Source organism: Brachionichthys hirsutus, chromosome 16, assembly GCF_040956055.1.
Source record: "Brachionichthys hirsutus isolate HB-005 chromosome 16, CSIRO-AGI_Bhir_v1, whole genome shotgun sequence".
Taxonomy (NCBI): domain Eukaryota; kingdom Metazoa; phylum Chordata; class Actinopteri; order Lophiiformes; family Brachionichthyidae; genus Brachionichthys; species Brachionichthys hirsutus.
In genome coordinates, this window is record NC_090912.1 from 2,102,685 (window position 1) to 2,130,293 (window position 27,609).

The window sequence follows — 27,609 nt, forward strand, 5'->3', positions numbered from 1 at the left end:
CACAAACATGGAACAAACTACATCCCGAAATACACAGTCCGGAACAGAGAGAAAGAATGACGGAGGAAAACGGCCCAAAAGAAAGAATTAGAAGGTCGACGCGGGGATTATCTTTAACACTGTAATGTCTTCTCCGTTTCCAGCTGGGATTTCTAGAGACAAGAATCTCCCGCTTGGGCTCCAGGAGGCTTTTGAATAATACTCGACATGCAAAAAAAAAAGGAAGCGGGCTGCAATCCACAGCGATGAGAATAAAACAGAAAGTCAATCCACATATTCGGCTTGAACGTGAACTAAAAAGCGCAGCGATTCATTCCTGAGGTGCGAGGCCGGCGTCGGCGACGCCCATTTTTATCTGGCATGCGTTTTTTCTGATTTAACTTCCAAGCGTGGGAAGAAAAACGGGATCTCGTCTCCACCCGGAACGAAAGCCGAAAGGAAACCCGCCGACGCGCGGGTTCGACAGTACCAGCAGCTGGCGAGCCGGCACCTGTCGTCGTGGGGGGGGACGGGGGGGGGGGGGGGGGGGACGCGCACCCACGCGTGTGAGGCTTGACGCCACACACTTAGGTTTAGTGTGTATCGATTAAAACAACAACAACAACGAGAAACTGATCAATCAGCGCGCGCACCCCCCCCCCCCCCCCCCCCCCCCGAAGTTCACTACGAACCCGTTAAACAACAAAACACAAACATTCAGCCGTTAACGTCGGACAGTAGCTTCTGCCGTTGAGTTTTTTGGAAACACGAGCACAACGCGGACGAACGTCTTTTCTCTTTCACGATACTGTAACATCGGCGGTTCTGCGTGGAACCGGCTCGGTTCTCCAGACGCAAATAAAAGAGAAGTCGCCAATCCCGTCATGCTGAAAGGAAAACAACAACAACAACAACTCAGAACCATTATTAACATTTCACATTATAGCCATCTGATGAAAAGAGAAATGAATGGAATTAAACCATGAAGAAATGTCACTGTGAGGGGGGGGGCGGGGGGGTCCGTTGGGCGGCGCCACCGGGTCAGGACTGCTGGCCGCCCCACTGGCTCTCCGCGGGCCGCCGGAGCAGCTCCTCCACGTGTCTCGCCACGTCCATGGTGTCGTCCAGGTCGAAGTCTCCCTCGGCGTCCAGCATGGCGTCGCCGCTGCGACGAGACAAAGCGTGGAACTGGAAGCTTCTCTCCAGACTCCGCCCATTCAAGCAACAAAACATCTTTGTTTTTTGGACGCTTTTAAAAATTCTATTGCGTGTTTCCGTAAAAAGTCTGGTCCCCACGGCCCTCGGGATAACCCCCCCCCCCCCCCAGGTCGACCTTACCTCAAACACACACTCATACAGACGGGGGCGGTGGACTCACATGGGCGGGTATATGCTGTAGGTGTGAGTGTGATTGACGGGTGCTGGGGAGGCACCGTGATCCATATAGGTCGGGTTCCCAGTCGCCGGGTCTGGATTGGCTGTAGCAAACCTGCGCACGCACGCACACGCACACACACACACACACACACACACACACACACCAGATAAAAGCCGTTGCCTAAGCAACTGCCCTCGGCGTGTTTTCGTCCCGCTAACTAACGAGCCTAACTCTAATGAGTGGAGGAGACGCTCGCTCAGGAACCGCCCGCCATCCTTAATTGGCCTCCTCCAACCAACAAGAGCGAGACCAATGGCTGATCTGAGTTCAGCCTCCGGTATTTAGCCTTTAGCTTAATGTCGCCGCGGATGGGGGAGAAACGCGTCGGTGGACAGCGAGGAAGAAAGAGGAGGACGAGGAGGAGGAAGCTTCAGACTCACTCAGGCACCACCTGCTTGATCTGCGGTTTCACGTAGCCGTCCACCGCTTTGGCTGCGAGGGGGAAAAACAACGAATCTCAAAGCGTGGCCGCTTAAAATTCTGAAAGTGACCGTAGAAACGGAAGGATGCGTACAGAGCGGTGGGGTGTAATACTTGGAGAAGACTTCGTCTTTGGGCCGGTCGGGGTAGAGGAACAGGAGGTGGTTGAGGTCGCTGATGCGGTCGGCCAGAGAGCGGATGGAGAAGTCTTTGGTCGTGTAGGGCATGAGGTTCCAGACCATCCTCTCACCTGGACACGGCACGCAAAAAAAAAACCCACAGCGCCCGCTTTAACGCCGTCCAATCGGAGCATCGGCGGAGGCCCAGGCGCGACGAGGTGCTGCCTGCGTACCTGCTTTGTTCGGGTTTTCGGCCACCCAGGCGATCGTAATCCCTCCGATCTCAGAGTCGCTGAAGCGCAGAAGGAAAGTGCCGTTGGGTTTGGACATCAGCATGTCCTGCGCCTGCTGCTTGTTCACGAAGCCCAAAATGGCTCTGAAAGAGAGGCGGAGAAAACTCAGGGCTCCGGTGAAAGGTCGCCCGAAAGACGAGAGCGAGCGACCGGGACGCGGGACCCACCCATCATTCCAGTGCGGCTTGAGGTGCTTCTTGGTGAGCTCCATCACGCCGTCGAACCACTGCCAGAATGTAAAGTTCCTCCCTGGCAAGCTTTCCTGACAGCAAAAAGAGACACTCATCAAAAAAAACGTGACGGGATTCATTTGGGTTTCCCGGTTCCACGCGGATCCCTCAGAGAACGAGGCGTTCTCACGTCGGCCCCGTTAAACGAGTGCAGCCGCGGCGCGTCCGTCTGAGGCGGCTGAAACGGGACGTTCCTGTAATCTAAAAAACAAGCCCACGGCGGGAACGAGTCGTCATCAGAGTCCTATCCGAGGGAGCAAAGGTGCAAACGGCGCCGCTGACCCTGTTGAACTGCGACCAAGTCATCGCCATGGCGCGGTAGTCGTCCGGGTTGTTGCTGGAACCGCTGAACGCCTTCTGAGCCAGGAAGACCAGGTTCTCCTCGGACAGGCCGCGGCTGCTCTGGACCTCCGCCTTGTACTTCATGTTGTTGGCGTCGCACAGCTGAGGCCAAAGCACCTTGTCGGGCACGAGGAAAGGCACTCGCCCCTGCGGACGGACGGCGGGCGGGTAAATAGAGCGGGCAGGAAGTGAACGGGGGGGGGGGGAGGACGATGCACGGCGCCAACCGACGGTTGAACATTTGAGAAAGAGACTCGCAAAACGTTTCACTCACTGGCTCGGCGAAGGCGTTGTCCCACAGCACGGTCGCCGTGGCGTTGTTGTCCTGGCTGCCGTGAACGATGACCACGACGGGAAGCGACAGCGTCTGTCCGGAGAGAGAGGAGGGAGGGTGGCAATGATCGGGCGACCTTCGGCGTGTCCAACGGCGAGGACCGGGAGTGCGCGGGCGTGGCTGGGGGCTAACGTCCACCTACCAGATGTGGCGTCCCCCTTCTCACCTTCACTTGAAAGACGAGCTCGTTCCCGCCGACGCTAAACTGGGACTCGAACAGAACGGTGAACTTCTCCTCCGTGACGGATTCCGCTCCGCGCCTGTCCGACCGCTTGATCCGCTTCAGAGACTGCAGCGTTCGGGAACGGTCGGGGGGGGGGGGGTCAAAGACGGGGACACGCGGGGACATCGTACCCACAGCGGCGTGCGTTTATGACGCGCCTTCAGTCCCACCAATCAGGCGGCTGAATCCCCGGAGGACTCACCATGCTCCTGAAGTGGGCGCTCAGCGTGCCGGTGGTCTGATGGTACTCCATCACGCAGTTGTTGTTTAGAATCTCGCCGCTGCTGTCGCTGCGGGAAATCGACAACCGCCGGGTGAGACAGCACAGAGTCCGTCGCCGAGGAGACGGCGCCCTCGCCATCGTTAAACCCCCACGCGAGCACGGAGGAGCCACCGGACTTACTTCCGGGTGTTCTCGTTCTTGAGCAGGGCCTTGGCTTGCTGCTCGCTGATGATGGTGGCTTTGACCTGCGGCGGGTTCATGTGCACGTTCAACTTCCCGCCCACGAGGAGGCGCACCGTAGCGGCGAACTTGGTTTGGGTTTTGAGCACCTGCGGGGGCTGTTTCTCGATGATAAAGGTGCTGCGGAGACGGAGAGAAAAGAAAAAACGCCGTTCGGTTAGGCGCGTCGGGTTCGTCCGCCTCGACGGAACCCGCGTGGAAAAAGGGTGCGCTCCATTTATCCCCGGGGTCTGACACGGTGAAACATCAAAGCACGCATAACGAGGGTGATCGGCCGATCAGGAGGATGAAAGGATTTCACGAGCGGATCCCGATGCTATTTGTGTCGCGCATTCTTCGTTCTCTTTACAGCAGCCGTCGTCGTTGGCAACAGAGTCCGTCTTTCCGTCCCGGCTCGGCGTGAGAGACGGACGGCACTGCTCAGACCCAAGCGACGTGAATCTACCGGTAACAGGAAGCAGGAAGCAGGAAGCAGGAAGGGGCACGCACCTCGTGACCAAGGCCGAGATGACGTCTGTGATGGTGCCGTTGAGTTCGTTGAGCAGCTCCTCGATGGGCCCGGGGATGGGCAGCTGCTGCCTCAGGTGCTCCGCCCGGCGGATCTGCTGTCTGTTCTGCCAAATGGTTTCTGCCAGCTTCTCACACCTGAGACGCAAACACACGGTGGGGGGGGGGGGGGGTTAATCCGGTCTGACGCTCATCCCAGTGAGAGGGAGTAAAAACTTTGGATTTAAATCTAGCAGCTGTGAACCGGCTACCCCTCGAGCGGGCTGTGGAGGAGAACCCACCAGGACTGCAGGATGTCCAGCCCCCCCTCCGGCGGGCCCCCGTTGCCTGCCAGCTGCTGCCGTCTCTTCCACTGGATCAGCTCGTCGTCCAGAATGATGGTCTGCTGCTTCCTCAGCAGCTGCAATGTTTTCTGGTGCTTTTCCGCCAAGTCCTGCACAGGAAGGAGACGGTTCTCCGACGGTTCTCCCACGGTTCTCCCACGGCACAGGAAGTCGAGCGCGTTTTCTATTCCCTGCGCGTTGATTTGAATTTGAATCGTTACCAGTCTGTATTTCTGCAGCGTGTTGGCCTCCCTGGTAAGCCATTCCTCCACCGTGGCCCTCTTGGTGAGAAGGGTCGGCTCCCGGAGCTGCCGGTCAGCGGGGGGTAGCGCCGCCAGGCTGGTCAGCTGGGCTGGGGAGCGGCGTCGCCATCCGACATGGGAGTGAGGAGAACGGGAGGGAAAGCAAGAGGAGGAGGGGGGGGGGGGGTTCTAGTTGAAGATCCCGGCGCTTGTTTTCTGATTTATCTGATGCCACAAATTGGCATTTAAAGCCCATTTTGACATTTCAAATGTGAATATTTTTCTGCGTCCCGTCCGGCGTCCCTTTAAAGCAGCGCCGGCGGAGACGCGTCTCACCCTGGATGCGGAGGCTCTCCTGGTACTGGATGATGAAGTACTCCTGGTTGTGCTGGAGCTTACGCAGCTCGTTCTCCGTGTCCTGGGCCAGCAGGCGGAGCTCCTCGAAAGCCTGGTTGATCTGCTGGTACTTCTGAGACATGCTGTCCATCGTCCCGCCCACCGGAGAGCTCGACTGGAAATCGCAAAGAGACGCGAGAGCGCGATGGAAATAGTGCACGGTGGAGCGCGGCGGCGCCTGAAGGTTCAGACGGTTCGGGGTGAAATCCAATCAGTCCAAATGGGAATTGTGCTAACAGAAGAGGCATGTTGTGACCGGAAATCAATTACACCCCCCCCCCCCCCCCCACCCTGTCACATGCTTCCCTCGCTGCTGGCCCGAGGGTTTATTAACTCCTCTCTCCTAACGCACCTTGAAATTTTCCCGAAGCGTTTGCTTCAGAGAAAGACACAAACAGACCTCGCTTCGACCCCATTTCTCTCTGCAGAACGACTGGATGGATGCAGAGATTTATTTTACATCAGAGGGAGGGAATCTGCAGGGGCTGCAGGATGTCCAGCACATATCAATAAGTGGCAGGAAAGGGGAGCGGTTACCCAATCACACCATCTCTGAATCGGTCGCCATTATGTAGTTTGAGTTCCAGCTTTGTGCACGCCAGGAAATGGATAATGCAAAGGGGGAAACGCGCGGCCGGGTGTCGAAGCCCGTCTGTATTCCAGCAGGATGCCTCGGTGTTGGACCCCCCCCCCCCTCGCCCCCCCCCCCCCCCCCACTCACGTTGGTGGCCTCCCGGACGAGCCTCTGCTCCGTGTAGAGGATGTGTTTGATGCATCGGACCAGCTCCAGAGGACAGCGGTCGTACGTGCTCTGAAAGAGGAGGAGGACATTAGGTCGGCGCTCGTTAGCCTCTGATGAGCCGAGCGGCCGCCAATTTGGTCACATCGAGGAGGCTTGATAAGTTCTCGAGCCCAAACCGCAGACGCAGTAAAACCCATTAGATGTGCCTAATGAGGCCCATCGCCGAAGGACGGCACGCTTCATATCGAGAGCTGACTCAGGATCACGCGCTGATCCTCTTTCCACGAAACGGCAACGCTTGCAGTTTCACTTTCTGTTAAAACGCGGTCGATGACGTTCTTTGATGCTTCCTGTTGCAAACGGGAGAACGGGGTCGAGTCAGAAGCAGGACAGGCCATCGCCGTCGCCGCCGCTTGCTCCCTCCTCCTGTTTTTCCCTCACCTGGTTTCTGGGAGGGGCCGAGACGAACGCAAACCGGCCCGCAGGCTCGGTGCCGGATCGTAAATAGCAGCGCCGGTTGGCAACCGAGGCCTTCGCTCGGCTCGTCCTCTTGCTTGCCTCACGTTAGGAAACAAACTGTTCCCTAAAACATTCCGTCTTTGCTCTTTCCTCGGAAGCGCGGCGGAGGAGGAGCCTCTCGTCACATGCTTATCGTGCTCCGTCACAGGTTCAAACCTACCTTGAGCTGGCTGGCGTAGTGTCCCAGCTTGATTTTGAGCAGGAATCCGTCCTCTCCCACCTGGTGCTCCGCCTTGTTCTGCAGCTCCTGGATCAGGCTGTCCAGCAGGCGCTTGGCCTTGAATTCCTCCTGTGGGTTCTCCAAGTCGATCACATCCCTAAAAGAAAGAAAAACACACACACACACACACACACACACACACACAAAGCAACACGAGCACAAATAAAGACGTTGCAAGGAATAGCACAAAAAAGAGGAACGCTCGTACACAAACATTTGTGCAGGCGCACACACATCCACACAACTCACCACAGCTGGCCCTCAATCCACTGGGACAGGTAATGCCGCACCTCGATGGGGAAGTGCTGACCGTACAGAGACTGCATCTGGTGCAGAGCGTCTCCCTGGAGCTGCTGGGCCTGGATCCACACTGCCATCGTCACCCTGGGGTCCAGAGAGACGTAGACTATTTCACTTTGTGTGTAAATCCAATCCCTTTTCGAGCTTTTGAAACACAAACATGACGGATCTAAGGGATGTGGGGCGGCTTCGACCAGCTCATGGAGGACGGATTCGGTGAAAGGAACCAGGCGATCGATCGTCTGGGTTTGGAGTCTTGGCGGTTTTACCGCCGCAGGCCGTGGCGGCGGGAGGTCGAGGTGACTCGTTTCCAGTCAACACGCCCCCTCACACTTCTCGAAAGTTACCGTCAGAGTGACAGGAGTGTGCAGGGACTTTTTTAACAAGTGTCATTGTGCGCGCGTGTGCGCGTGCATGTGCAGAAAGTGATCCATTCATACGCCGTTTGAGAACAATCAGACATTGACGTTTATGTTGCGTAACATGAAGCCGTTTTCCATGAACAAAAATAACGTTTTTTTTCCCATTTAAGAGAATCCCATGACTGGCACTAATTCAGTCATCCGGTAACCATGGCGAGCAGCAGCTGACTGCTGCATCATGGTTTAAACACATTCACCAGCTATGAGTAAGACGGGGAGATAAGTCCCCCTGCACACGTTTCACTCTCAACGATCCCTGAACTTCCAGCCTTTGACCTTCGGCCTTTCTGTAATCTACACGAGACTTAAAATGTCAGAAAGTCAGAAAGTCAGTCCCATTTGTGCGGCTGTGAAGGCATCGCGTCAAGCGGCGCGTCTCCGTGCAACCATCACGCTTTGCCCTACGAACGCTCACGGACGGCTTCGGCAAATAGAACTCCGACCGCATTTGGCGGATGATTTTTAACGGACTTGTCACAATTAGAGCAAATTTGTCTGTGTTGGTCAAATAAAACGCAGAGAACAAAAACAAATAGTCAAACTGTTGGCCACAGGCATCCTAAATATGTCTAACCCTTATTTCCACAGCTTCAGAATGTTTTGATTTGTTGTCCAAACACATCTTTTATTCTATAAATGTTGGATTTTTAAATAGAGGCAGCAGCAGCTCATTGTGATCTTTAATCCGGGCATTTTTAATTAATTATACAATTGCCCCTCGGGGATAAATAAAGTATTTTGAATTGATCTGAGGGCGACAGATCTGCAGGCTGAATTGGAAGGCAGCTACACTGAAAGAGGTTTAATCTAGGAGGTCATCGGCAGTGAGCACCGACCCTCTGATTGGAGGAGAAGGTGAAGGGGAGGAGCTCTAAACATGCTTTTATGGGTACAGCCTCGTCTTTCTGTAGCATCCTGTATCAACGCAGAGCTCCCCGAGAGCTCTAAATGGTGTTTCCTAAAGACATTATATTTACGACGGTTCAGTTCAAACCGACAGGAGCGAGAGATATTTCAACGCTACGGTGGTCGAGGACATGACCCGAGGATGACCTCTGAAACAAGCATTTAAAAAGGACGACTGGCAACACGTGAAACTTGTGCTGCGAGCGTTAAAAAAAAAGAAAATCATTGCCTTACCTCTTGCCTTCAGCTCCGTGTTGCCATGTAACAGCAGGAAACGCTAAAGAGGAGCGCCGCAAACCCGACAGCGAGAGAACGAGACCGAGACAGAGAGAGAGAGAGAGAGAGGCGGAAGTGTGTTAACCTGAGGAAGCTATCTTTCTATTTTCACAAGGACCAGAGCTCTAACCAGAAGCTTCAGTCCAACAAACAGACTTTATCAAGCAGACACAATTAGAATATAATTTACTAAACCTCTCAAGGCCGAGAGGCATTAAAAACAAAAGCTTTCCCAGTGCCGATACATCAGCCCTGCAGCTGCAGCAATTCAAAGGATTTGTGCGTAAACAGCAGCTACTTCCTGGAGTCCGAACCCAACAGAGGAGTCAGACCGATCAGGATTCAAAGGTATTCTTCTTTGTTCTGCATCCCAGCGTTTGGATCAAATAAACGGCTGGGTAGCGCTGCGGCAGCTGCATTTAGTTTAGAACGACCGCCTGACGGGTTCATCGCCCGACATCTGAAACCCATATGCCGGCAGAAAAACATGTTGGGAACCGTCTTCCCCGGCGAGACCCCCGTTGCTTTAATTGAATCCTCTTCCATTTGAAATCGATTTCCTGTTTCCTCTCTACTATCTGCGTCTCGATGCCACCGAAGACGTGCCGCATCGGAAAGGTCAGGAACTGACAGAAGTCTCCCTCGCCGTTCGCCGGGTCTTCTCTTATTTGCGGATGTGTCAATGTGCAAGAAAGCAAAGGGAAGAATTATGGACGCGGTGCTACGCGTCAGCTCTTCCAAAACTCTTCTGGCTCGCCCGCCGAAGCCGTTTTAAGACGCACATACTTCTTGTTGACCAATTTGAATTTACTGCAATCCGCACTGCCAAGAGAATTTCTCTCCACCCCGTCTTCTCTTTTCCGTCTCGCTTCCAGACACAAACACCAGCGCCGAACGCTTCGGTCGATCTCATCAGACGCTGCGGTGATGCCAGACTCCAAACCAAACCCAAGATGGTCTGACGTTAATTTAAAATCTATTCACGAGTCGACTTGATGGAATTAAGCAACGACGACCCGTGTCCGTTCGCCTGCCATTCCACGTTTCAACCTTTACATCTTACGTCTTGGTATACGTGAAACCATAAAGAGTGAGAGTCGATGTCTCTCCTGCAGAGTTCCGCTTCTTGCTTTGAAGGCCAACTTCATCTACAAAGTGTGACTCGACCCCGGCACGAGTTCTTCCAGAGTCGAGGCAGATTTACAGATTCTGTCAAAACGGCCAATCCTAGCATCCATCAACACCTCGGCATCTGGTAGCACTCGCCGCGTCTCCCAGCGCGCGGAACACAAAACTAAAGGGCCATTCCAAAAGTTTCCTCGTCTCGCCCACTCTTTCCTCTGAGGAAAAAAACCGCCACTCACAAACGCGAAAGGCTTCCTGTTAGGAAACTGAAGAGCCCACCGAAAAAACGAAAGGGAACGCGCAAATTAGAAGACCTCAAAACAAATATTGACTCGAGATACCGATTCTGTAGCCACGCAATAAAGACCCTCCCCCGTGCCGAATCCCGAGCCCGACCGGTTGGCTTCCTCTGCACCTGCCCCCCCCCTCGGTGCTTCTGTCTGACAGAGGCTTTTTGCATTATCCCACTCATCCTGGGGGCCGTCAAGCTTTTATAAATAACATCAGAGAGTAAAATTAAGCCCCGTAAACGTACGTCCACCGTCGGGTCCGGGGTCACGCGATCCCATCTGTTCCCACGGGGCCATTCAGGGGGGGGGGGGGGGCTGGTCAGACAATGACCACATGAAAAGGACGGCAGCGGCGGCGTTTTAGCGGTCAGGGTGCAACATGCGGGTTTCGGGAACAACCGAATGCCCCGGCGAGGGCAAGCACCCATCCTCATTACGTCACCGGCTGCTCTGCTGCATGCAAACACTGCAGGCTGGCCAAAGTGCATCTCGCCACCTCGCCGTCCATTTCAGCAGCCAGACGGCACAGAGGCAAATTTCAACTCCACATTTCTCCTCGCTTTGCAGCAGATTAGCAGCGAGACTCGGCTTCGCATGCGGCTGCCAATTCGCATTTCACACGCAAAATTAAAATGACAGAAGATGAAGAAAGGGGAGCGTTGTTGCACAGGAGCACATGACGGGCGGGTTAGCCAGGAGCTGGAATGGAGGGACAGATGTCTACAACCGGGTCCTTTGTGCTGTCCAACCTGCCCCGAGGTCTGGACGCTAAGCTCACGGAAGCGGCAACACGAGGAAGGACCGGTGGTTAGCTCAAGCTTGTTTTGAAGAGACTAAATAATACAGTCGACAGGCTGAGGATGGGAAGCGATGCCCCGAATGTAAAGAATCAGAATCCCTGCCGGCACCCAGAGACCTTCTCAGATCTCCATGAGACCAGAGACCGGATGGATATCACCGCACCACAGATAAAAACTAATGCCCATCGCACGATATGCTGAGGACACATGAAATTCATTGTCTCATTCATCATAGACTGTTTCTATTCAGCATTAAGAGATCGTAATTAGGAATTACCATTTGTGGGTCACTCTTAACGACACAATCGCAGGAATGATGAGCATCAAAAAGCGTCTTTACAGTGTAAATCGATTTGAGCGTCTTTTAAAATGATTATCATTGAGTCAAGCATTTAAACGCCGGATTTGATTTTGTGCATTTTCACTCGAGTGCGCACTCACATGCTAATTTGACAGCACCATGTTATTCTAAGATAAATGACAAGATTAAAACTGGCGAGCTCGTTTCCTGTCCCCATTAACTTTGCAAACTGTAAGAGAATAGTCCGGAGTTAATAAATCTCTGATGACGACACGCCGGTGACGACGCGCTAGCTCAGTTACTGTTGCGTCTCGTGCTACAAATCCATTTCCTCCCTTTGCTTCGTGGCCCATGCACGTGACGAGCATTTGTACTTTGAACAATCGAGAGACCACGGAAGCGGCGGCGACACGTGGCTGCCCGGAACAAGGCGAGCGCTGGAGCGTGCTGTTGTATAACTTCATGGAGAAGTACATTTTGCGGGTTCTTGTTTTGGTAACACAGACGCTTTTTGCAGCAGCAGCGATGACACGCAGCAATGGTGGCCTTTTGCAACCTCATGACAGCTGATTATTTAAAGGGGGGGGGGGGGGGGGAGTGGGGGCAAACTCCTCTTCGTTCTATTACGTGTCGGGTGAAGAGCCTCAAGTTGACTTTTGAAGTCAGCGGTGAGTGCAGTAAAAAGTAGCTTATTGTTCTGCGCTTGCTACTTAAATGAAGGTAGCAACAGCTTCTTGTGAAAATACACCGTGCAGGAAAAGTATGTATAAAAACTGCATAAATCAGAATGCTCAATGTAGTTCAAGGAAAGAGCTCGGACCGGCCGGCGCCACTCATGTCCACCGACCATCTGCACAAATTTCCAGGAGCCGGTCAGGATATTTTGCATGAAGCGGGCGAAACCTGTGCAGGTTTGAAATACTTTTACTTTGAGAAGGAATCCGTTGTTATTTCCCGTTCGGAACCAGACGATAGAGGCTTGTTATTAAGCCTCATTCCAAAAAAAAACGCCAGCCCCCACAGCCACGTGCACGTCAAAGAGCACGTCGGGATCTGTGCGTTGGACAGTCCAGTCCGTATTTCAGGAGCATCTAGTCATACTGCTGCGGCGTTATGTAACCCGAGGCCTGGCTGGAGGCAGCAATAAATGGGGACGCAGCCCGAACCTGAAGTCTGGGGCGGCAGGAACAGCAGCTTCTTGGAGCGCTGCCACATTCGGAGCCCGAAGAACGGCCCGGCCGGCCAGTTGTCGCTGTCCAGCAGTCTGCTAGAATGGGAAATCAGCGAGCGTGTTGGTCCTATTGCAAAAGCAGTCGTTAGTTCCAAGGCCTCTCCGCAACCCGCTGAGCCGTCAGGACGCTTCATTCAACGCCCGGCCGGCCGCCTGTAAGCCTTTAAAACAGACGAGCAGACACACATGATGCAACCCGTCTGCAGACTTTCGTCTCCTCGTGCCTCCGGAGAACGAGTTCAATTTACCCGCGTGGGGAGAATAACTCCTCCTCCTCCTCCTCTTCTTCTGCTTTTTATTTCACATAACTAAAGAGCTCTGTTATTAAAGTCTCACCGCAAATTCAAAGTTCAAGCAGAGAAGCGATGAATCACATGAAAGGCGTCGCGTCTAAACATCTGTTCTCCGGCGTGGTTTTACACACGCGTGTAATACGCGTTTGTTTGATAAAAAATGAGCTACCGACAGCAGCCTTTTGTTATTCGTTGCTACGTAATAAAAACAGCAGACAAGCTCGTCCACCTGAATGATAAAACGCACAATATGCACGGGAGGGCAAAAGGGCTTAAGGCCGGCCGGCAAGGAGGAGAAATCTTTCCAAAATAATCAGGCAACAAGAGGATTAACCCAAATACGGGATGGAATCAAAGCAAAGAAGGTGAAACAGACGCAGGAAATAAAAAAATCATTCACTGCTTCATGTGTTAGTCCGAAGCCGGACCTTCATCCGGCCAACAAGCATCCAATTCCTCCATCCACCTCTTCAGTTTGGCAATTTTGTGCCCGCTCCTGTGTCCCCCCCCCCCTCCGCCGGCAGCCGACCCCCTGCCTTCAAACACCTGCCTTGTTCCCAAACAGCGCGTTAAACAGCATCTGACAGGTGAGCAAACACCACGTGGGGAGCAGGGGCTGCCCCCACACAGGACCTGTGGGAGGGAGGGGGGGGGGGGGGCGATAAGGCGCTGTGATGACTAGGATGGACTTGACATCTTCCTGTGGTAAACCCCCCCCCCCGTCCTGAAACTGGGTTTTCCGAGGCTGAAACCAACTAAAACAATAATGAAAATGAAACTTTTTTTTTTTTTTTTTTAGGTGATTGGGAGCATCACGGATAAAAACACGAACCGACAAAACCTCCATTCCTCTTCCTCGCTCTTCCACGGCGTTCCTGGTTTACGTCGTTGATCATCGTTTCTTTGAGTGGATTTCCACGGACGCTTTGTTTATCAGGTCGGCCAACTGCTTGTTCAGGCGCTTCAACAAAAATGACAAGGGAGCAACTTGCACAATCTCGTGCACGTACTTAATCTTTCCGGCCATTCCTGTCTTTTCTTCACTGCAGAATGTCACTGTTTACTGTCTGACTGAGCCCCCCCCCCACCCCAAACGGATGCTAGTAGCCAACAGCCAATACAGTAAGAGGATCTTTCTGCACACCCCCAGCTGGTGTGGACTCAGCTGTCCTGCTGCGTGAGGAGTCGACTCGACATCCCATAAAGAGCGTTCGGGCAGTCAAATCGATGCTTTTCACCGACTGGAGTAAAGAGCGCGCTGCTTATTCAGCCGTCCCACGTCACACGCGGCTCAATTCATAAGCCCGACTTCATCGAGAGTGACGTGAATCGTTTTATTAAAAGTTGCATTTGATTCATTTGCGAGTGCGTTTCCCAACTCTATTACGCCGTGCCGGAATGGCCATTTCCTCTCGTAGTCACGCAGACTCAATCTCTGCGGCCGCTACGCTATCATTTTGTAAGAAGAGGTGATGTGCATGTATTTATACTGCGTTTAGAGGGCTGGTGACAAGGTAAATATTATGTATTATTGCAACAGCATCAGACTGGTCAGACAACTTCACCGACTGGGCTTCGTTTTGGTTTTCGTCCACTAAGTTCATCAAGCTAAAAACCAAGCGACAAGTCGGCCTGTCCACGCTTATCACCCGTCGTGACACGGCGATATTAAAACTTTACGAAGACGGCACAAGATGCTTTAGAAAAACACGACACGATGCAATAGAAAACGCAACCAAAGCAATTTCCCTCAATAAAACAAACTTTCAAACATTTGGGGTGGACGTTATAGATAAAGTTTCCTGATTCAGCTCATCTCACAGTGCACAATGTGACTAAAGTCGAGGTACTGCTCAAAAATTACTTTCACCATTGGAAATATTTAAATCAGGACAGCAGGTCAAAGAGAACCAAGGACTGGGTCCTGCGGAACCCCCCATGACGAGAGTGCACTTTGTTGGGTTGTCCATTGTGACTATTAATCATCGTCTCTCTCTCGGTTTAGAACATCGACGTCATACAGTTCCAAAATCCACTAGAATTGTAAAACTCCACTAATTTCCGATAATGTTTCTAGCAGTAAATGAACTTTAAGTTCGTTTGGAGGACCTTTCTCAATGCCGTCTTTGTTTATTTACGATGAACAAACCCAACAAGCAACTGACCTAAACAACTGCCCCAGTGTGTGACGTAAGGGGCAGTTACAAGAAGTGCGTTTACGTGGAAACAGGTCTTTAATCCGATCAGAGTTCGGAATAAATTATGATCGGCTGCACTGTGTTCATGGAGCCTAAAAATATTGATCCGATTAGGACTCGCGTGTTCATGCATCACCCCCCCCCCCACGCGGCTGTTCCTGAATGGCTTGAGCAATCACCTCTATATGTAGGAAGGTTTCGTCACACACATCCTGCCTCGGTGAGAGTCGGAAGCTGCTAATTTTACTTCATTCGCTTGTGACGTGCTCGGATGAGAAACAGCCATCGATGCCATCGTGAGGATGAAAGTGCGAGTTCCCGGGTGCAAGTTATGAACCTAAAGCGCTGTTGAAGTTGCAATCGCCTGTTCAATGGTAAATAGGAATAAATAATACACAGGCCAGAGAGTGCTGGATGTCAGAGCGCTCTCCTTTGTGGACATTAATTCATGGCACACACTGCAGGAGATTTAAAACCTGGAAGAGTTTTTTTTTAACTAGAATCTCCACAGATTATCTTCTCTCTCTCTCTACCCTCGACAAGATTCTCGTTCATGAGACAGCAATTATTGTTTAAATGTGGCTCGTGCGATGTGGCACGGGTTGTTTTGTTTTGTGTGCTTTTGTCATTGCCTGAAATAAATACATACCTAACCTAACCTAACCTAAAAGCAGCTGCAAAAGGTTGTTAAAAAATGATAAAGTTGTTGTTGCAATGGACCAAACTTTGCCACGAGAAACAAAACAGAAAAAAAGATGCTATAACAAAACTTTGTGGATGAGGTAATGGTTGAGGGGACACAGTTCACACTTGTTTTCTACCCTTCTGCAAGATTTTACCTCACGCCAATGCATAAGTTAGACGCGGACAAACAATCGAGTTAAACCGCTTATGCCGCCGTTCCTTAGGTTTTCTTTTAGTGACTGCACTCTCCATGCAACCACGGGTCATTTCTTTATTCATTATTGAGCTATCCATTGGGTTCCCGATCGCTGTCATTTGTTCCAAGCCCATAATAAGCTTGAACGTAGCATCAACCCCCGCTCATAGGTAAAGTCTACCGGAACTAGCGTTTGAAAAGGAAGATTGGAAAAGCAGAACATTGCATTGCATACTGCATGAAAATAAGAGGTGGCTCATCGTGCAACAGAGGCCTCCGAGGTTCCCCTTGCAGGCTGCGCTCATTCGACACTATTCGACTAAAAGCTGCATGTGCCTGTAAATGTTCTAAAAGCCTGAAGCTGCGCGAGTGCGTCAACTACAGATCTGTATCCGTCAGAGCATCTGAGTCAGATTACACAACAATTTTAATTTTAGCCGGCTTTCATAACTACAGAAGAGAAAGGCCTATCCGAAGTACCGCCGGCCCGGAACTCGCGCGCGATGCCGTAAAAACGTTGGCTGCCAAGTTACCTGAGCGATTCCACGCTCACAAAGTAACCGAGCATAACTGCTGGATCGCTTATCTGCAGCACATTCCAGTCGCACTGCCGACAACACGCGGTCGTGTACGCAGCGCTCGGCGTGCCGTTGTGGGTCAGGATGAGTACGTGCTGCGTAGACCCGTCAAGACCCGTCAAACAGGTCACGAAAGCCAAAATGTCATTCTGTCCTGCAGCAGAGTGAAAACCAGCGTCTTTCTCCGGTTCTTTCCTCATCTGGTTTATGAGTTAAATACAGAAAGCACAGGATACAAAATGTAAATTGTTGTGCAAAAACAAAGACAAACGCATAGCTTGTACTGTAGATATGTTTGCACAAGCTAACTGACGTCAGGTAAAGGAAAGCCATGATGATGTCACGCCTCTGTCCCACTCCCCAACGCTTGGAAGAGCTTCCGTGGGAGCAGAGGAAGCATTTAAGGACAAGCCAGTCAAGTTTCTTTTCTCCTTTCTCCCTCCTTCACTTCGTATTTGGTTCATTTATATAGTTTCAGTCTTACACTTCTTGTGCATACAGTCACATCAGCTTCCCGGACTCCCGCCCCCGCCCCCCCCCCCCCCCCCCCGCAGAAGTGGGTCAGCAGGTCTTCATACATAAGGCCACAGCCTGCAGCGCAAATAGCTGCAGAAACTTCTCAGTCGCCTCCAGCTGGCTCTCGCCGTGTGGCCGTAATGAAATAGGGATCGGGCGCTGTGTGCGGCGATCATCTTCATAGACAATTAATCAGCGTTTAGCCATTCGCCACTTAGTCCGTAAGATGTCAAACTAATGTAATAAGGCCCAAAAAACTGAAGTCGCGTCGCCGAATGCCGAGAAAAGCAGCAACTCCTGCAACCGTTTGACGTATTTAACAACCGAAAGGATTATGAAACCAGACGTTGACTATATGACTGGCAGCCACATCAGTCAGCGTCTGAAACGCTGCGTCATTCCATTCCATGCAAAGCAGCATAAAGCGAGAAATGAATGCATGTTCTCGCTTCGGTGCGACTTTAGCACGGAGGGCGACAAAACGATTACTCCAGAGCGGCCACCGAAGCGCCGTCGGGCCTGACCTCTGCCCGGTGTCTTCTAACACGATTTGAAATGGCAGTAACAAAAAGGAGCAGCACACTTAAGGACGCTAATGGGAATTCAAGCATAGTTTATTTCCTCCCCTGATTTGTGACCTCCTTCGGAAGCCTTGAAATAAACTTGCCTTCGAGTGCTCTGGCTATTGTGCTACGCAAGGGAGGCCTTATCGTGCCCCGTGGTGTCTGTCCTCCCACTCGCTCGCTGCACACGCAGGACGAGGGGGGGGGGAAAGGACAATAAAAGATCACGGGAAAGACGGCGACGCTGCGGAAGCAACCAGCTGATGGCGTCTGAATTTGAGTCGTGGAACGGGAGCACGCTCCTCCGGATGCCAACAATCAGCAACGGTAGGCGACAGATGGATGGCAACGCTTCTGGCCTAGACCTGGCTAAACGATCAGGGTCACGTGACCCGCGGATTAGCGTTAGCCCAACTGGAAGGGGGAGGTTAGGGTGCTCGTCACCACGCGCTTCCTTATCGCTTCGCCTTGAATGCGTTTCCCTTTCGCTCTAAATCTCCTCCCGGCTCTCGCTAGTCTGGCGTCGTTTTACTTTTTGATTTCTCACGTGGAACTTTCTGCACATTTTCACCCAATAAATCACAAACAGGTCGTTCGATTATTTGTCTAACCTTGCCTTCATTATCTATCTCCAAATCCTGTCCTCCTCTGTTCAGACTGCCCCGACAGTCGGTTTGAGCTCGAGCGCCTCTTGGCTCGTGCTGCAGACAGATCAATCGCTCCGATTGGCTCGATTCCAGATACTCTTATGACATCGTCCGGAATAAGCGCCTCCCTGAAGAACACCGACCCACATGGGCCCTACCTACAGTGCAAAGTTGTCTTTATTTGCGGAGAACGGAGTAAAAATAGGTGAAGCACAAACAACTTTAAGGACACGCCACGCTTTGAGCACGCGGAGCGGCGGGACGCTGGATTGTCCCCTCCCTCCTGGGTCTTTCTGACAGGGACACCCTGTCCCAGCCGGGTCCACGCCTGAACAGCATGACATAGTCCAGCGCCAACCCAAAACATACTCGTCTTGAAAGTCCTCCCTTCCCGTGCAAAAGCCGAGTGGCGTAAAATCAACAGGACGTCGACCTTGGCGCCAAGGTCGAATGTAAAAAGCCGTCAAAGCTCGACTGAAATGTATTAATGATCAAGGTTGAAGACACGCGAGAAGGCAGAAGAAGAACTTCAAAGGAAATCTTGAATCTTACTCTAAGAAGCTGAATTTTCAGAAACATTTTTTTTAAATTAAAAGGTTGGCTTATCCGAAACTGAAGGCATCCGACTTCAAAAGAAAGGAAACAGAGAATGCCGCAGCCATTCTGAATCATGGGAGCAATAGATTCTTCTAATCAACTGACTAATTCCTGTATTACTAATCCAATCCCAAAACCAATCACAAGTCTGCATTCATTCTGTTAAAGACAATCCGTGCAGCCAGACGTTCACGGCACTCGTGTCCGTGTTTTTAGAATGATCTCAACATGAAACTCTGGATCCGCAGACGCCAGACGCTTCATTTTGGCCTTTCATAAACCTCTTCGGAGCATATTGACAAGTTAAAATAAAGCAAAAAAAAAACATCAACACACTTTTAAGAGACCTTAACTGAACCTGATCAGGATGACCACTGATGGAACTTCAGAACGGGCGCACGGATAAAGCCTTTAGCAGCCCACAGGCTAAGAAAGAGCGTGCAAGCGTCGCACGCTAGTGACGCAATGGGAGTATGTAGTACAGTACATCTATAGATATAGAAATAGAGTCCTAAAATAAGAGCCGCCAGAAGGAACGGTCACGCTCAACGGTGTGCAGACACAGATCGCCAGCTGTTGCACCATGGGGGGGGGGGGGGGGGCAGCGTGCACCCCACGGAGGAGGATGGCGCTCTGAGAGCATTACCCTACTTTGCTATCATGCCAAATGAAGGAAAACCACATAACAATGACTTCACAATGGAAATCCACTCCTGGAATTCCCAAATCTGCACTCTCTCAGTACAAATATATATTTTTAGTGTCCCTGATGCAGGTTCGGATCCATCCCGGCGAGACAACGCTAGTCGTTCAAGCTGGACTGGGCTGGAAGCAGAACTGGAAGATTTGGTCAGTGAGGAACGGGATCGGGAACGCCGGCAGATTCCAGCGTCCGGCGAGATGCATCACGCCACAGCAGCAAAAGGTCCTTAATGTAAATAATAAATAAACAAACAAACAGCAGAGTAATAAAAGTTCCATCTGGAGAGCCTCATGTCACTGTTACAGGCAGCGGATATCACATGTATTGATCGAACTTGAACAAGTCCCCTATTGACTCTGTTTTGGGTTCATCGTGATATTAATAATAAAAAATTATCTTCCCAATAAATCTCGATGAGCTCCTTATAACCGGAGCCTGTAGAGGCCGCTGGGTTCGAGACTCCTCGGGTCGCCGTTCTGGGTCCCGTCTCATCTCAGTTCAGCCGGGGTCGAGGCCCGACCGACCGACCGACCGACCGACCGACCGACCGACCGACCGGGGGGGGCCTCCACGGAGACCTGCCTGTTGCTTCGACCCAGCACACACTGCTTTGACGCGCACCCGAGCGGGTTCCGTTCCTCGCCCCTGCGCGCAACCTCTCCGCCCGGAGCGGCGTTGCAGTTTGTTTACAAAGCGCGCTGTCAGTTTTCTTTCGCAACCGGGACCGTCGGCGGGACGTCTAAACACGAAACACGCACGGAAAGTGTCACGCTCACCTCCGCGGAGCGTCTCGAGCCGCTGTCCGGTTGTCATAAAACGCAGGGAGAGGCTGCGGGAGGATCTCCGTCGGTCGGTCAGACGGTCCGGTTCCCGACTGCGCTCACAGTTCGCTGCTCCCTCCAGCCCCTCCTCTTTCGCTCGCGCGCTGGCGCGCTGACGCACCGCCCACTTCCGGTGGCTCGTGACTGACGTCTGTCCAAATGGGGTTTGATTTTGGTCTCGCGCTCGATTCAATAGATTAATTTGGATCCATAACAAAATACAGCTCAGTGTTTATTTATTTTTATTCCCAGAAGTATTTGGATTAAGATTTAATCTGATTTAATTTCATCTTTTCAGCATGTCTTCTAGACTCTTAGACTCTAAATATATTAAAAAATAATAATAAAATACAAAAATCAGTACACTGAAGAAGGTGCTGCCAGTCATCGATTAGCATAATTGATTTAAGAACTATTCACAAAGTCAAATTCTGAAGTCAATTATCCTGTCGTTTGTAACAGTTTACAGTCTGAAGAAATACAATACAAATACATCAAATACAAATACAAATACACCAGCAGATTCGCCTCCACACACGCTCAAGCAGCCCGTCGGGCTTCCATCGATTGTTCAGATTGATAGGCTGCGGGTCTGAACTGCATGGTGGGGGGGTCGATGAGTCAGCAGCTGCTGGCACTAATGGCTGCACATCTCCACCCCCCCCTCATCTCCTCCGACCGAGCCACTTCATTTCATTTCAAACACAAGTCATGCGAGGAAGAGGAGAGTGAGGGAGCAAAGCGTCCACAAACATTACAATAAAGGTGAGCAGACTGTATTTAGTGCTAAGGTGTGTTTTTTTATTGCATTCTGTCACATATTGAATAATTACAGCGTATTTTACAGAAATCAGTTTGCCTTAAACGCATTCGGCTTATTTTTGATGACACTTTTTGTGACGAAATGAGCTTCTGATGAGACGTCTTATTTTACGTGAATTCAGCGACAACGAAACTATTCAAATGGCAAATTTCAACAGCAAGTGCAATTCACACGATTGTATTTAAGCGGCAGTGACAAAAACCGTAATTGGAGCGGGTAAATTGTTTGACAATTTATCGCAACCGTACGAGAATTAATGAGAAAACTCAATTATCAACCTTTAGAAATGCTTCTGAGAAATAGAAACACGGACATTATTTTAATGAAAGCGGTTTACGGCGGGACATCCGTGACCTCATGTTTGGCAAGGATTAAAATTTATAAAATATTTAAAAAATAATAATTATTAAATGCATAATAATTGATTATACATAGCTTATACAACAATTATTCTTGATACGTTTTCTTGTTCAAAGAAAATAACGTTAATTACCATTTTCGAATTACCTTTTTTTTTTTTTTAAATAAGTAACTCAAAAAATACGATGTTTTCTAAAATATAATTCCACATCCCCTGAAACTGCAGACGTATATGAAGATAGGAAAGAAGAGCATCATTCGCGCACGACAAGCTAGAGGTGGACAATCTGTTTAAAATCTGTTGTTGTTTTTTTAAATGTCCCAAGTCGTGATTTTAAACATGACGAGGAGGGAGGAAGAGTCCTTTTATCACAGCATGACGACCGATCCCAAACGAGAGAGAAGGAAAACGATGAGAAGATGAATCTCTTCACATCGGTGACGCTACATCCATGTCCAAAGTGAGCGAGTCTGCGGGAGAAAGCAAACAAGCCTTGAACGCCTGCGACTGAGAGACTCTGCCCCCGTCCTTCTGAACTGTACGGGCGATCGACTCACCCATATGTCCTGGATTAGCTTCAACTTCGTTGTGCATCAGGGATTCGAGGGTGCGAGGCGACATGGGGAACAGGTCGCTGGTGTTCCCCGAGTTTGAGCTGCGAGGAAACAAAAACAGGCTTCACGTGACAAACACATACGTGCGTGTGTGTGTGTGTGTGTGCACGGAGCTTCACTGTTAGACGCACGTGGTCGCATTTTATCACGCGTGTGTTCGTCTTCAGGAGGCTGCGGATCGAGTGCTTTGTTTTAATAAATGATCGCAGACGTAAGAGAGAGAGAGAGAGAGAGCAGAGTGTGTGTTAATAAATGGATATTTAGGGCGAATGAAACACGGAAAGACAGATCTGCTGCTGCTGGCCTCAGTTTGAAGCACTGCTAAACGCCCACGCAGAGTGCCGTCAGCGAGCAGCCAACGAATGGAGGGGATGGAGCAGGACGCTGGACGTCAAACCTGACGCGGCGTCCGCCTGGTCTGTTTGTGGGTGAACGATGGATCAACGTGGAATTCTTATCTCTGATGACACTACTTAGTGCTTCAGACTGTCGAATTCATCGTTTGCGGGACTGAACACATGCCACTACCCCCCCCCCCCCCCCTCCCGGCCACCCCCCGCCACCCCGAGCGCCTACCCCGGGAATCCGTTCCCAAGCAGCTCACTGTCCGGCAAGTCCATGAACACGGAGGGACACCTACGGAGACAGGTAAGGGTCTCACTGAGCAAACCTCACACAGCCATCAAACCCACGACCAACCAGAGCGCACATGCTAGTCAGATGTCAGTCCATCCCATAATATCACGCTCATTCCAGATGCCCGGCAAGTGTTGCTTGCTCAAACGACATTTTCCTATTTCCAATAACGTTACTTGGAATGTTTCATACGCTGCTTTGTTGAACTTGGTTAATTTTCAAACTTAAATGTCAATTACTGCTCAGACGCTAAGATGCTACATGCTATCCAGGTGCATTCAAACTAAATTAGATGTTAACATTATCCTTTCGCTCCTCCGGTGACATGATTCGCGCAGTGGAAGCGAAGCGCAGCCTTGTTCTCCGTTTGAAAATTCAGCAACACTTGCAGAAAAATAAAAAAAGGAAGCGGACAATTTGTCGTCTTCATAAGAATCGACAGGAAGGGCTGAGGCGAGCGGCGGTGGCGGCTCGGGTTGGGATCTTCCCACAGTGACGTCATAAACGGAGGCGGGGCAGATACTTACGGAGTAACGCAGATGAACTTTGTCTTCAAGTACGGCTGACTATCTGTCAGAGGAAAGACGATGTCATTCAAGCAGCCCCCCCCCCCCAAAAAAATAAACACACACAAACATCCACATCGGTGAGAGACTCACTGCTCGTGGGGTCGCCTGCAATCTCGGGTTCGGGGGCCGCTTCGGGCCGGCAGTATTTCCCGAAGGCCTCCTCTTTGGGGATTTCGGGGTAGAGGTACACCAGAGGAGAGACCAGGATGTTGGTGGCGTCCATGATCTTGTAGCCCATGATGATGTCGGCGAAGGACATGCTGCTGAGCTGCTGCTTGGTGTACGGCTCCACCGACTGGATCTGGGTCTTCCCTTTGCGCATTCAAGGACAGGCCGGTGTCACAAATAAACGTCAGTGAATCCGGTAGAGAGAAGCGAGAACGTGGCTCACCGCTGATGTCCTTCTCCACCCACGTGAACGTAATCCCCCCTTCTTTGCTGCTCTCGCTGAAGCGCAGCAGGAACGTTCCGGGCGGTTTGGGACTGAGCAGGGCCCGCTCCCTCTCCTTACTGATGAAGCCCATAATATACCTGCAAGAAAAGCACATGAACGGATGCCGAAATATTAAAATGGTGGCTCTATTTAAAGTCCGTAATGCGAAACGCAGCTTTAAAAGACAAAAGACGACCTCTCACCCTTCGTTCCACAGCGCCAGGATGTACTTCTTCACCAGGTCGATGATGTTGTCCAGCCACACCCAGAAGGAAAAGCCTTTTCCAGACATGTTTTCCTTCAAAGAGGAAGAAGATAAATAACTCGAACCGAGGCAATGCCACGACAAGATGGCGAAGTGGCGTCAGAGAAAGTACCTTGCAGAACTTGGCCCACGTGATCTGACAGCCGGAGAAATTGACGCACGGCCCTGGATGGACAATTTCAGAATAAAAGTCCACCTTAAGGCGCAATCCAACGCAAAGGCGGACGCTTTTTTGGAGACTTTTATTTAGCACCTCACCGAGTAATTTCTCCGCCAGCGTGGTGAGCTGCTCGATGGTCAGGCCTCTCTTGGTGGTTGAGGAAAACTGCCAACTCAGCACCTCGGCCACCTGGTCCCACGTCCCGACTGGAGGCTTGGTGAAGAAGTTCACATTCTGTGGGGGGGGGGGGGGAACCCCAGGCCGACGTGTGACTATCAGCTGTTATGTGCAATTCAACCCACTTTCCCACTAGAGGGCGCTGTCTCACCTTTGGGTGGTTGGTGAGCATGTTGTACCACAGGATGGAGGCCCAAGCGTTGGGCATCTGGCAGATGTTGGAAATGACGACCACAGGCAGGGAATGAGTCTGAACAAAACAAAGATTAAATATAGTGAAAATATCCTCGTCTCTTCTACGACGTCTGGACTTTCCCTCGCTCTGACCTCCAGGTCGATCTTCAGGCCTTGGTGATAGACTTCGGTCTCGAACGTGATGAGATGGAGCTCCTCCGTGACGATCAGGGAGGCCTTAAAGAAGAGGATCATTTTATAAAATCGAAAGAACACGGTTTTATTCCAGAAGATAACAACAAAAGGCTGTCGCTGTTGGACAATCCGCCCAACCGTACTCACATCGCTGTTGGTCCTCCACCGTTACCGCACCGCTGTTCTCTTAGGGTCTGCAACAAACAGGAAGTCAGCCTTCACCAAAGAACGTTCGTCACTGTCAACCGCCGAGGCTTTGGCTTCTACGACTCACCAAGTGCTTAAACTCTGCCGATAGGCTGCCATTGTTGACTCCTCCATGTTCATAACTTTTGTGTTGGTGCCGAGGATGTTGAACTTTCGCGACCTAATTTTTTAAAATTTGTTTTAAATCAAGAAACGCGTGGGAATTGGTCTCATCCTGAAATCATTGTGCAAACTGGATTAAACATGCTCATTGTCAGGAGTCTCACCCTCGAATCGCAGCCACGTCTCCGGATTCCCTGAAGAGAGAAAACACTTCAAATCAGCAAAGGAGTCTTTTTTTTTTAAAGGTCTTGCTGATCCAAGAGGTAAAACACTCACTTGTCAATGCAGACTTTAATTTTCAACTGGTAATTAAGTTCGGGAAACTTAACCAACAACCTGGAAACGTGAGAGAAATTCATTCGAGTCTAAAATGATGGACCTGCGGTCCTCAAATCGAAGACGTTGTGTTTGGTTTTCCGAGCCGGCGTCGTACCTGACTTTGTTGGTGAACTGCACGCCGGTCTTTATGACCAGAGGCCTGTCGGGGTGCATGGGCATGCACGGCTGCCGTTCCACCACGAACGCACTAGGAAGCAGAACAGATGGTGCTTCAGAGAGAACATCAGCTCAAAGGTTCCTCCTGCTGAGGATGTGCAGCCGCGAGTTCCCTCTTTCATTGCATCCCGATATCCCGGCGGTACCTCTTCATCAGGTTCTTAAACAAGTCCACGATCTTCTCCTCCAGGGGCGGGCCGGTGCTGGATGATGGGGTCTCCTTTGTAGGACACCTTCTGCTGCAGCTCCTCCAGCTTTTTGATCTGCTGGCGGATCTGGAGCTGCGACTCAGCCAAGGATGTGATCCTGGTTTAAACAAACAAACGAAAAGGGAAACCCAGCGGGCGTTTGTCATTCAGATGAAACCCGACTTTAAACCTGCTCAACTGGACTCAACGGGAGTGTTTGGAAATATATATGCCTCTGTGTACTTACACAGGAGGGGAAGACAGAAATGACTTGACCTTCCAAATCAGTGTCTTAAAAGGAGAATAATCATTTCTGATTTGGGACTCGATTCGGGACGTCCTTAGTTACCACGTTTCGAGGCGGTCCAGACAAATGTTCGGCGGTCCTCCGATACCAGGCGATCTGCTGCCTTCTCTTCCAGTCCGCCAGCTCTTCGTCTGTCAGGTTCTTCTGGACGTAATCCATGGCCGTCAGCAAGCCGCCCATCTCTGTCACGATTCGCTACGAGACAAAGAAAGAAAAGGAAAACGCGAGACATTCAATACGAATCAATGACGCCGCATCTTGATTTCGTCTTGAATATGTGACCCTGGTTAAAATTCTTTCTCGTGCATCGCTAACACAGTCGATGTTAGACACTCACCCTCCTCATCTGGTCCAGGGCGGCCAGCATCTGCTCCAGCTGAGCCATCTTCTGTCTGGCAGCAGCCGCCTGGCTATTTCCATTCAGATCCTGGGATAACTCTAAACGGACGTTTAGACTCGACTCAGTTCATGTTAATCGATTCATCTAGACGTTCAAACGGCTGCTAAAAGATGAGAAAATACCTCCTTGGCTTTTCAAGGTCTTGTAATTAAAATCGAAGTCGTCCTGCAAGTTCTCGAGCATTTTCATGTTGTGCTCCATGTCCTGGAGGAGAACAGGGCGACGCGTCACACGTCGGCGGCTACATCAATCCACGCTTGATCTGCGGGAAGCTAACCTGCACCCGCTTCCTGATGTCTTGAAGGTTGTGCTCCAGGACCTGCTGCTTCTCCGTCACCACCGTCCCGGTGGGATGGGCCGCCTGTCCGTCCTGCGGGGAAACAAAACATACGCTTACGTGGGCAGAAATGCTTACAGCCGACTTCCCGAGTAGCTCGTCTCTACCTGCGCGGCGGAGGTGGCGGTCTGCAGCAGCCGTTGCTCCTCCCACAGACAGCGGGCCACGATGCGGGCGATGTCCATCGGCTTCTCCAAGTACTTGCTCTGCAGGTGCTGTTTGATCCTGCGCAGGTTATGCTGGTAGAGGACGTTGTTCTCCTGCAGGAAGCGGCTGTACTGCTGGTCGATTTCTCCCAGGAGGTTGTGGAACACCAGCGTGGCGTGCGACTCCTTGTTGGCAGCAAACGTCCTGGCGAGGAGGAGAAAACGGCCCAGGATCAATTAATGATGATGATCTCAAGCTCCCCCCCCCCCCCCCCCCGCGTATGTATGAATCATCCTCGGCTAACAAAAAGCAACCGCCGTCGGCCGCCACATCGCAAACGTGGCGGCCGACGTGGTCCCTGCTTGGCCGAGGGAACCGAAGCCGCGTGACAAACAGGAGAAGTAAAACACGCTCTGATAGTCCCGTCAGTCCTCACCAGTCCTGACTCTCGATCCACGGCGCGAGGAACTGCCGGAGCTCCATGGGGAAGCTGTCGCTGTACAGGTGGTAGAGCTGCTCCAGATACCGGTCTCCAGCTGCTGTAACTGGTTCCACTGGGCCATCCTGACGCACAGCTCCTGCACAGACATTCAGAGGAAGAGTCAAACAGCTGCCCTCTTCTTCAGCAAAGTGACTTCCTGTGCAGCCCAAACGCTTCGTTTCCTGATGTGCTTCAAGCAGCTTTGAGCTCTCACTCGTTCTGGAGGAATCACGAATGTTCTCGACGAGAAGCGAAACTCTACCTTGTGCTTCCGTGAGCTGAGATCTGTGATTCGACACAG

The 27,609-nt window shown here is 51.3% G+C and overlaps 2 protein-coding genes across 3 annotated transcripts; both read right to left on the minus strand.

Moving 5' to 3' along the window:
* Positions 1-637: 637 nt before the first annotated feature.
* On the minus strand, positions 638-20,328 carry LOC137906156 (signal transducer and activator of transcription 5B-like). Of its 2 annotated transcripts, XR_011105871.1 has the most exons (20): positions 20,193-20,328; positions 7,040-7,174; positions 6,731-6,887; positions 6,031-6,120; positions 5,250-5,424; positions 4,893-5,023; positions 4,630-4,781; positions 4,331-4,486; positions 3,782-3,961; positions 3,581-3,668; positions 3,322-3,444; positions 3,096-3,188; positions 2,762-2,968; positions 2,417-2,511; positions 2,190-2,332; positions 1,932-2,087; positions 1,798-1,849; positions 1,358-1,468; positions 961-1,144; positions 638-866 (listed from the first exon to the last, which is right to left on the minus strand). XR_011105871.1 is itself a non-coding variant. In XM_068750462.1 (19 exons), the coding sequence occupies exons 2-19, from the start codon at positions 7,165-7,167 to the stop codon at positions 1,021-1,023; spliced, it is 2,361 nt and encodes a 786-aa protein (XP_068606563.1). In that variant the 5' UTR covers positions 7,168-7,174; positions 20,193-20,328; the 3' UTR covers positions 638-1,020. The 2 variants fall into 2 exon arrangements, 1 of the variants encoding a protein (XP_068606563.1); XM_068750462.1 differs by having other exon boundaries at positions 638-1,144.
* Positions 20,329-21,016: 688 nt separating this feature from the next.
* Positions 21,017-27,390, minus strand: stat3 (signal transducer and activator of transcription 3 (acute-phase response factor)). Its single transcript, XM_068750464.1, is given in 28 exon segments — positions 21,017-21,891; positions 21,979-22,076; positions 22,612-22,671; positions 23,199-23,241; positions 23,331-23,552; positions 23,632-23,771; positions 23,877-23,971; positions 24,051-24,103; positions 24,197-24,332; positions 24,427-24,525; positions 24,603-24,686; positions 24,792-24,805; positions 24,808-24,838; positions 24,919-24,956; positions 24,959-25,011; positions 25,118-25,147; positions 25,230-25,289; positions 25,387-25,479; positions 25,595-25,638; positions 25,640-25,754; positions 25,986-26,029; positions 26,031-26,138; positions 26,281-26,381; positions 26,466-26,547; positions 26,621-26,713; positions 26,788-27,031; positions 27,264-27,357; positions 27,360-27,390. Coding segments are annotated over 28 exon segments (2,346 nt in total). The 3' UTR covers positions 21,017-21,850.
* Positions 27,391-27,609: the final 219 nt, after the last annotated feature.

Excerpts from the sequence above, each read along its gene's own strand:
- LOC137906156 (XM_068750462.1), bottom strand. The coding sequence starts at position 7,167 with ATGGCAGTGTGGATCCAGGCCCAGCAGCTCCAGGGAGACGCTCTGCAC. Across the intron at positions 2,512-2,761 it reads CTTGGTCGCAGTTCAACAGG|GAAAGCTTGCCAGGGAGGAA; the intron begins GTCAGCGGCGCC and ends TTTTGCTGTCAG. Across the intron at positions 1,469-1,797 it reads ATCAAGCAGGTGGTGCCTGA|GTTTGCTACAGCCAATCCAG; the intron begins GTGAGTCTGAAG and ends GTGCGTGCGCAG.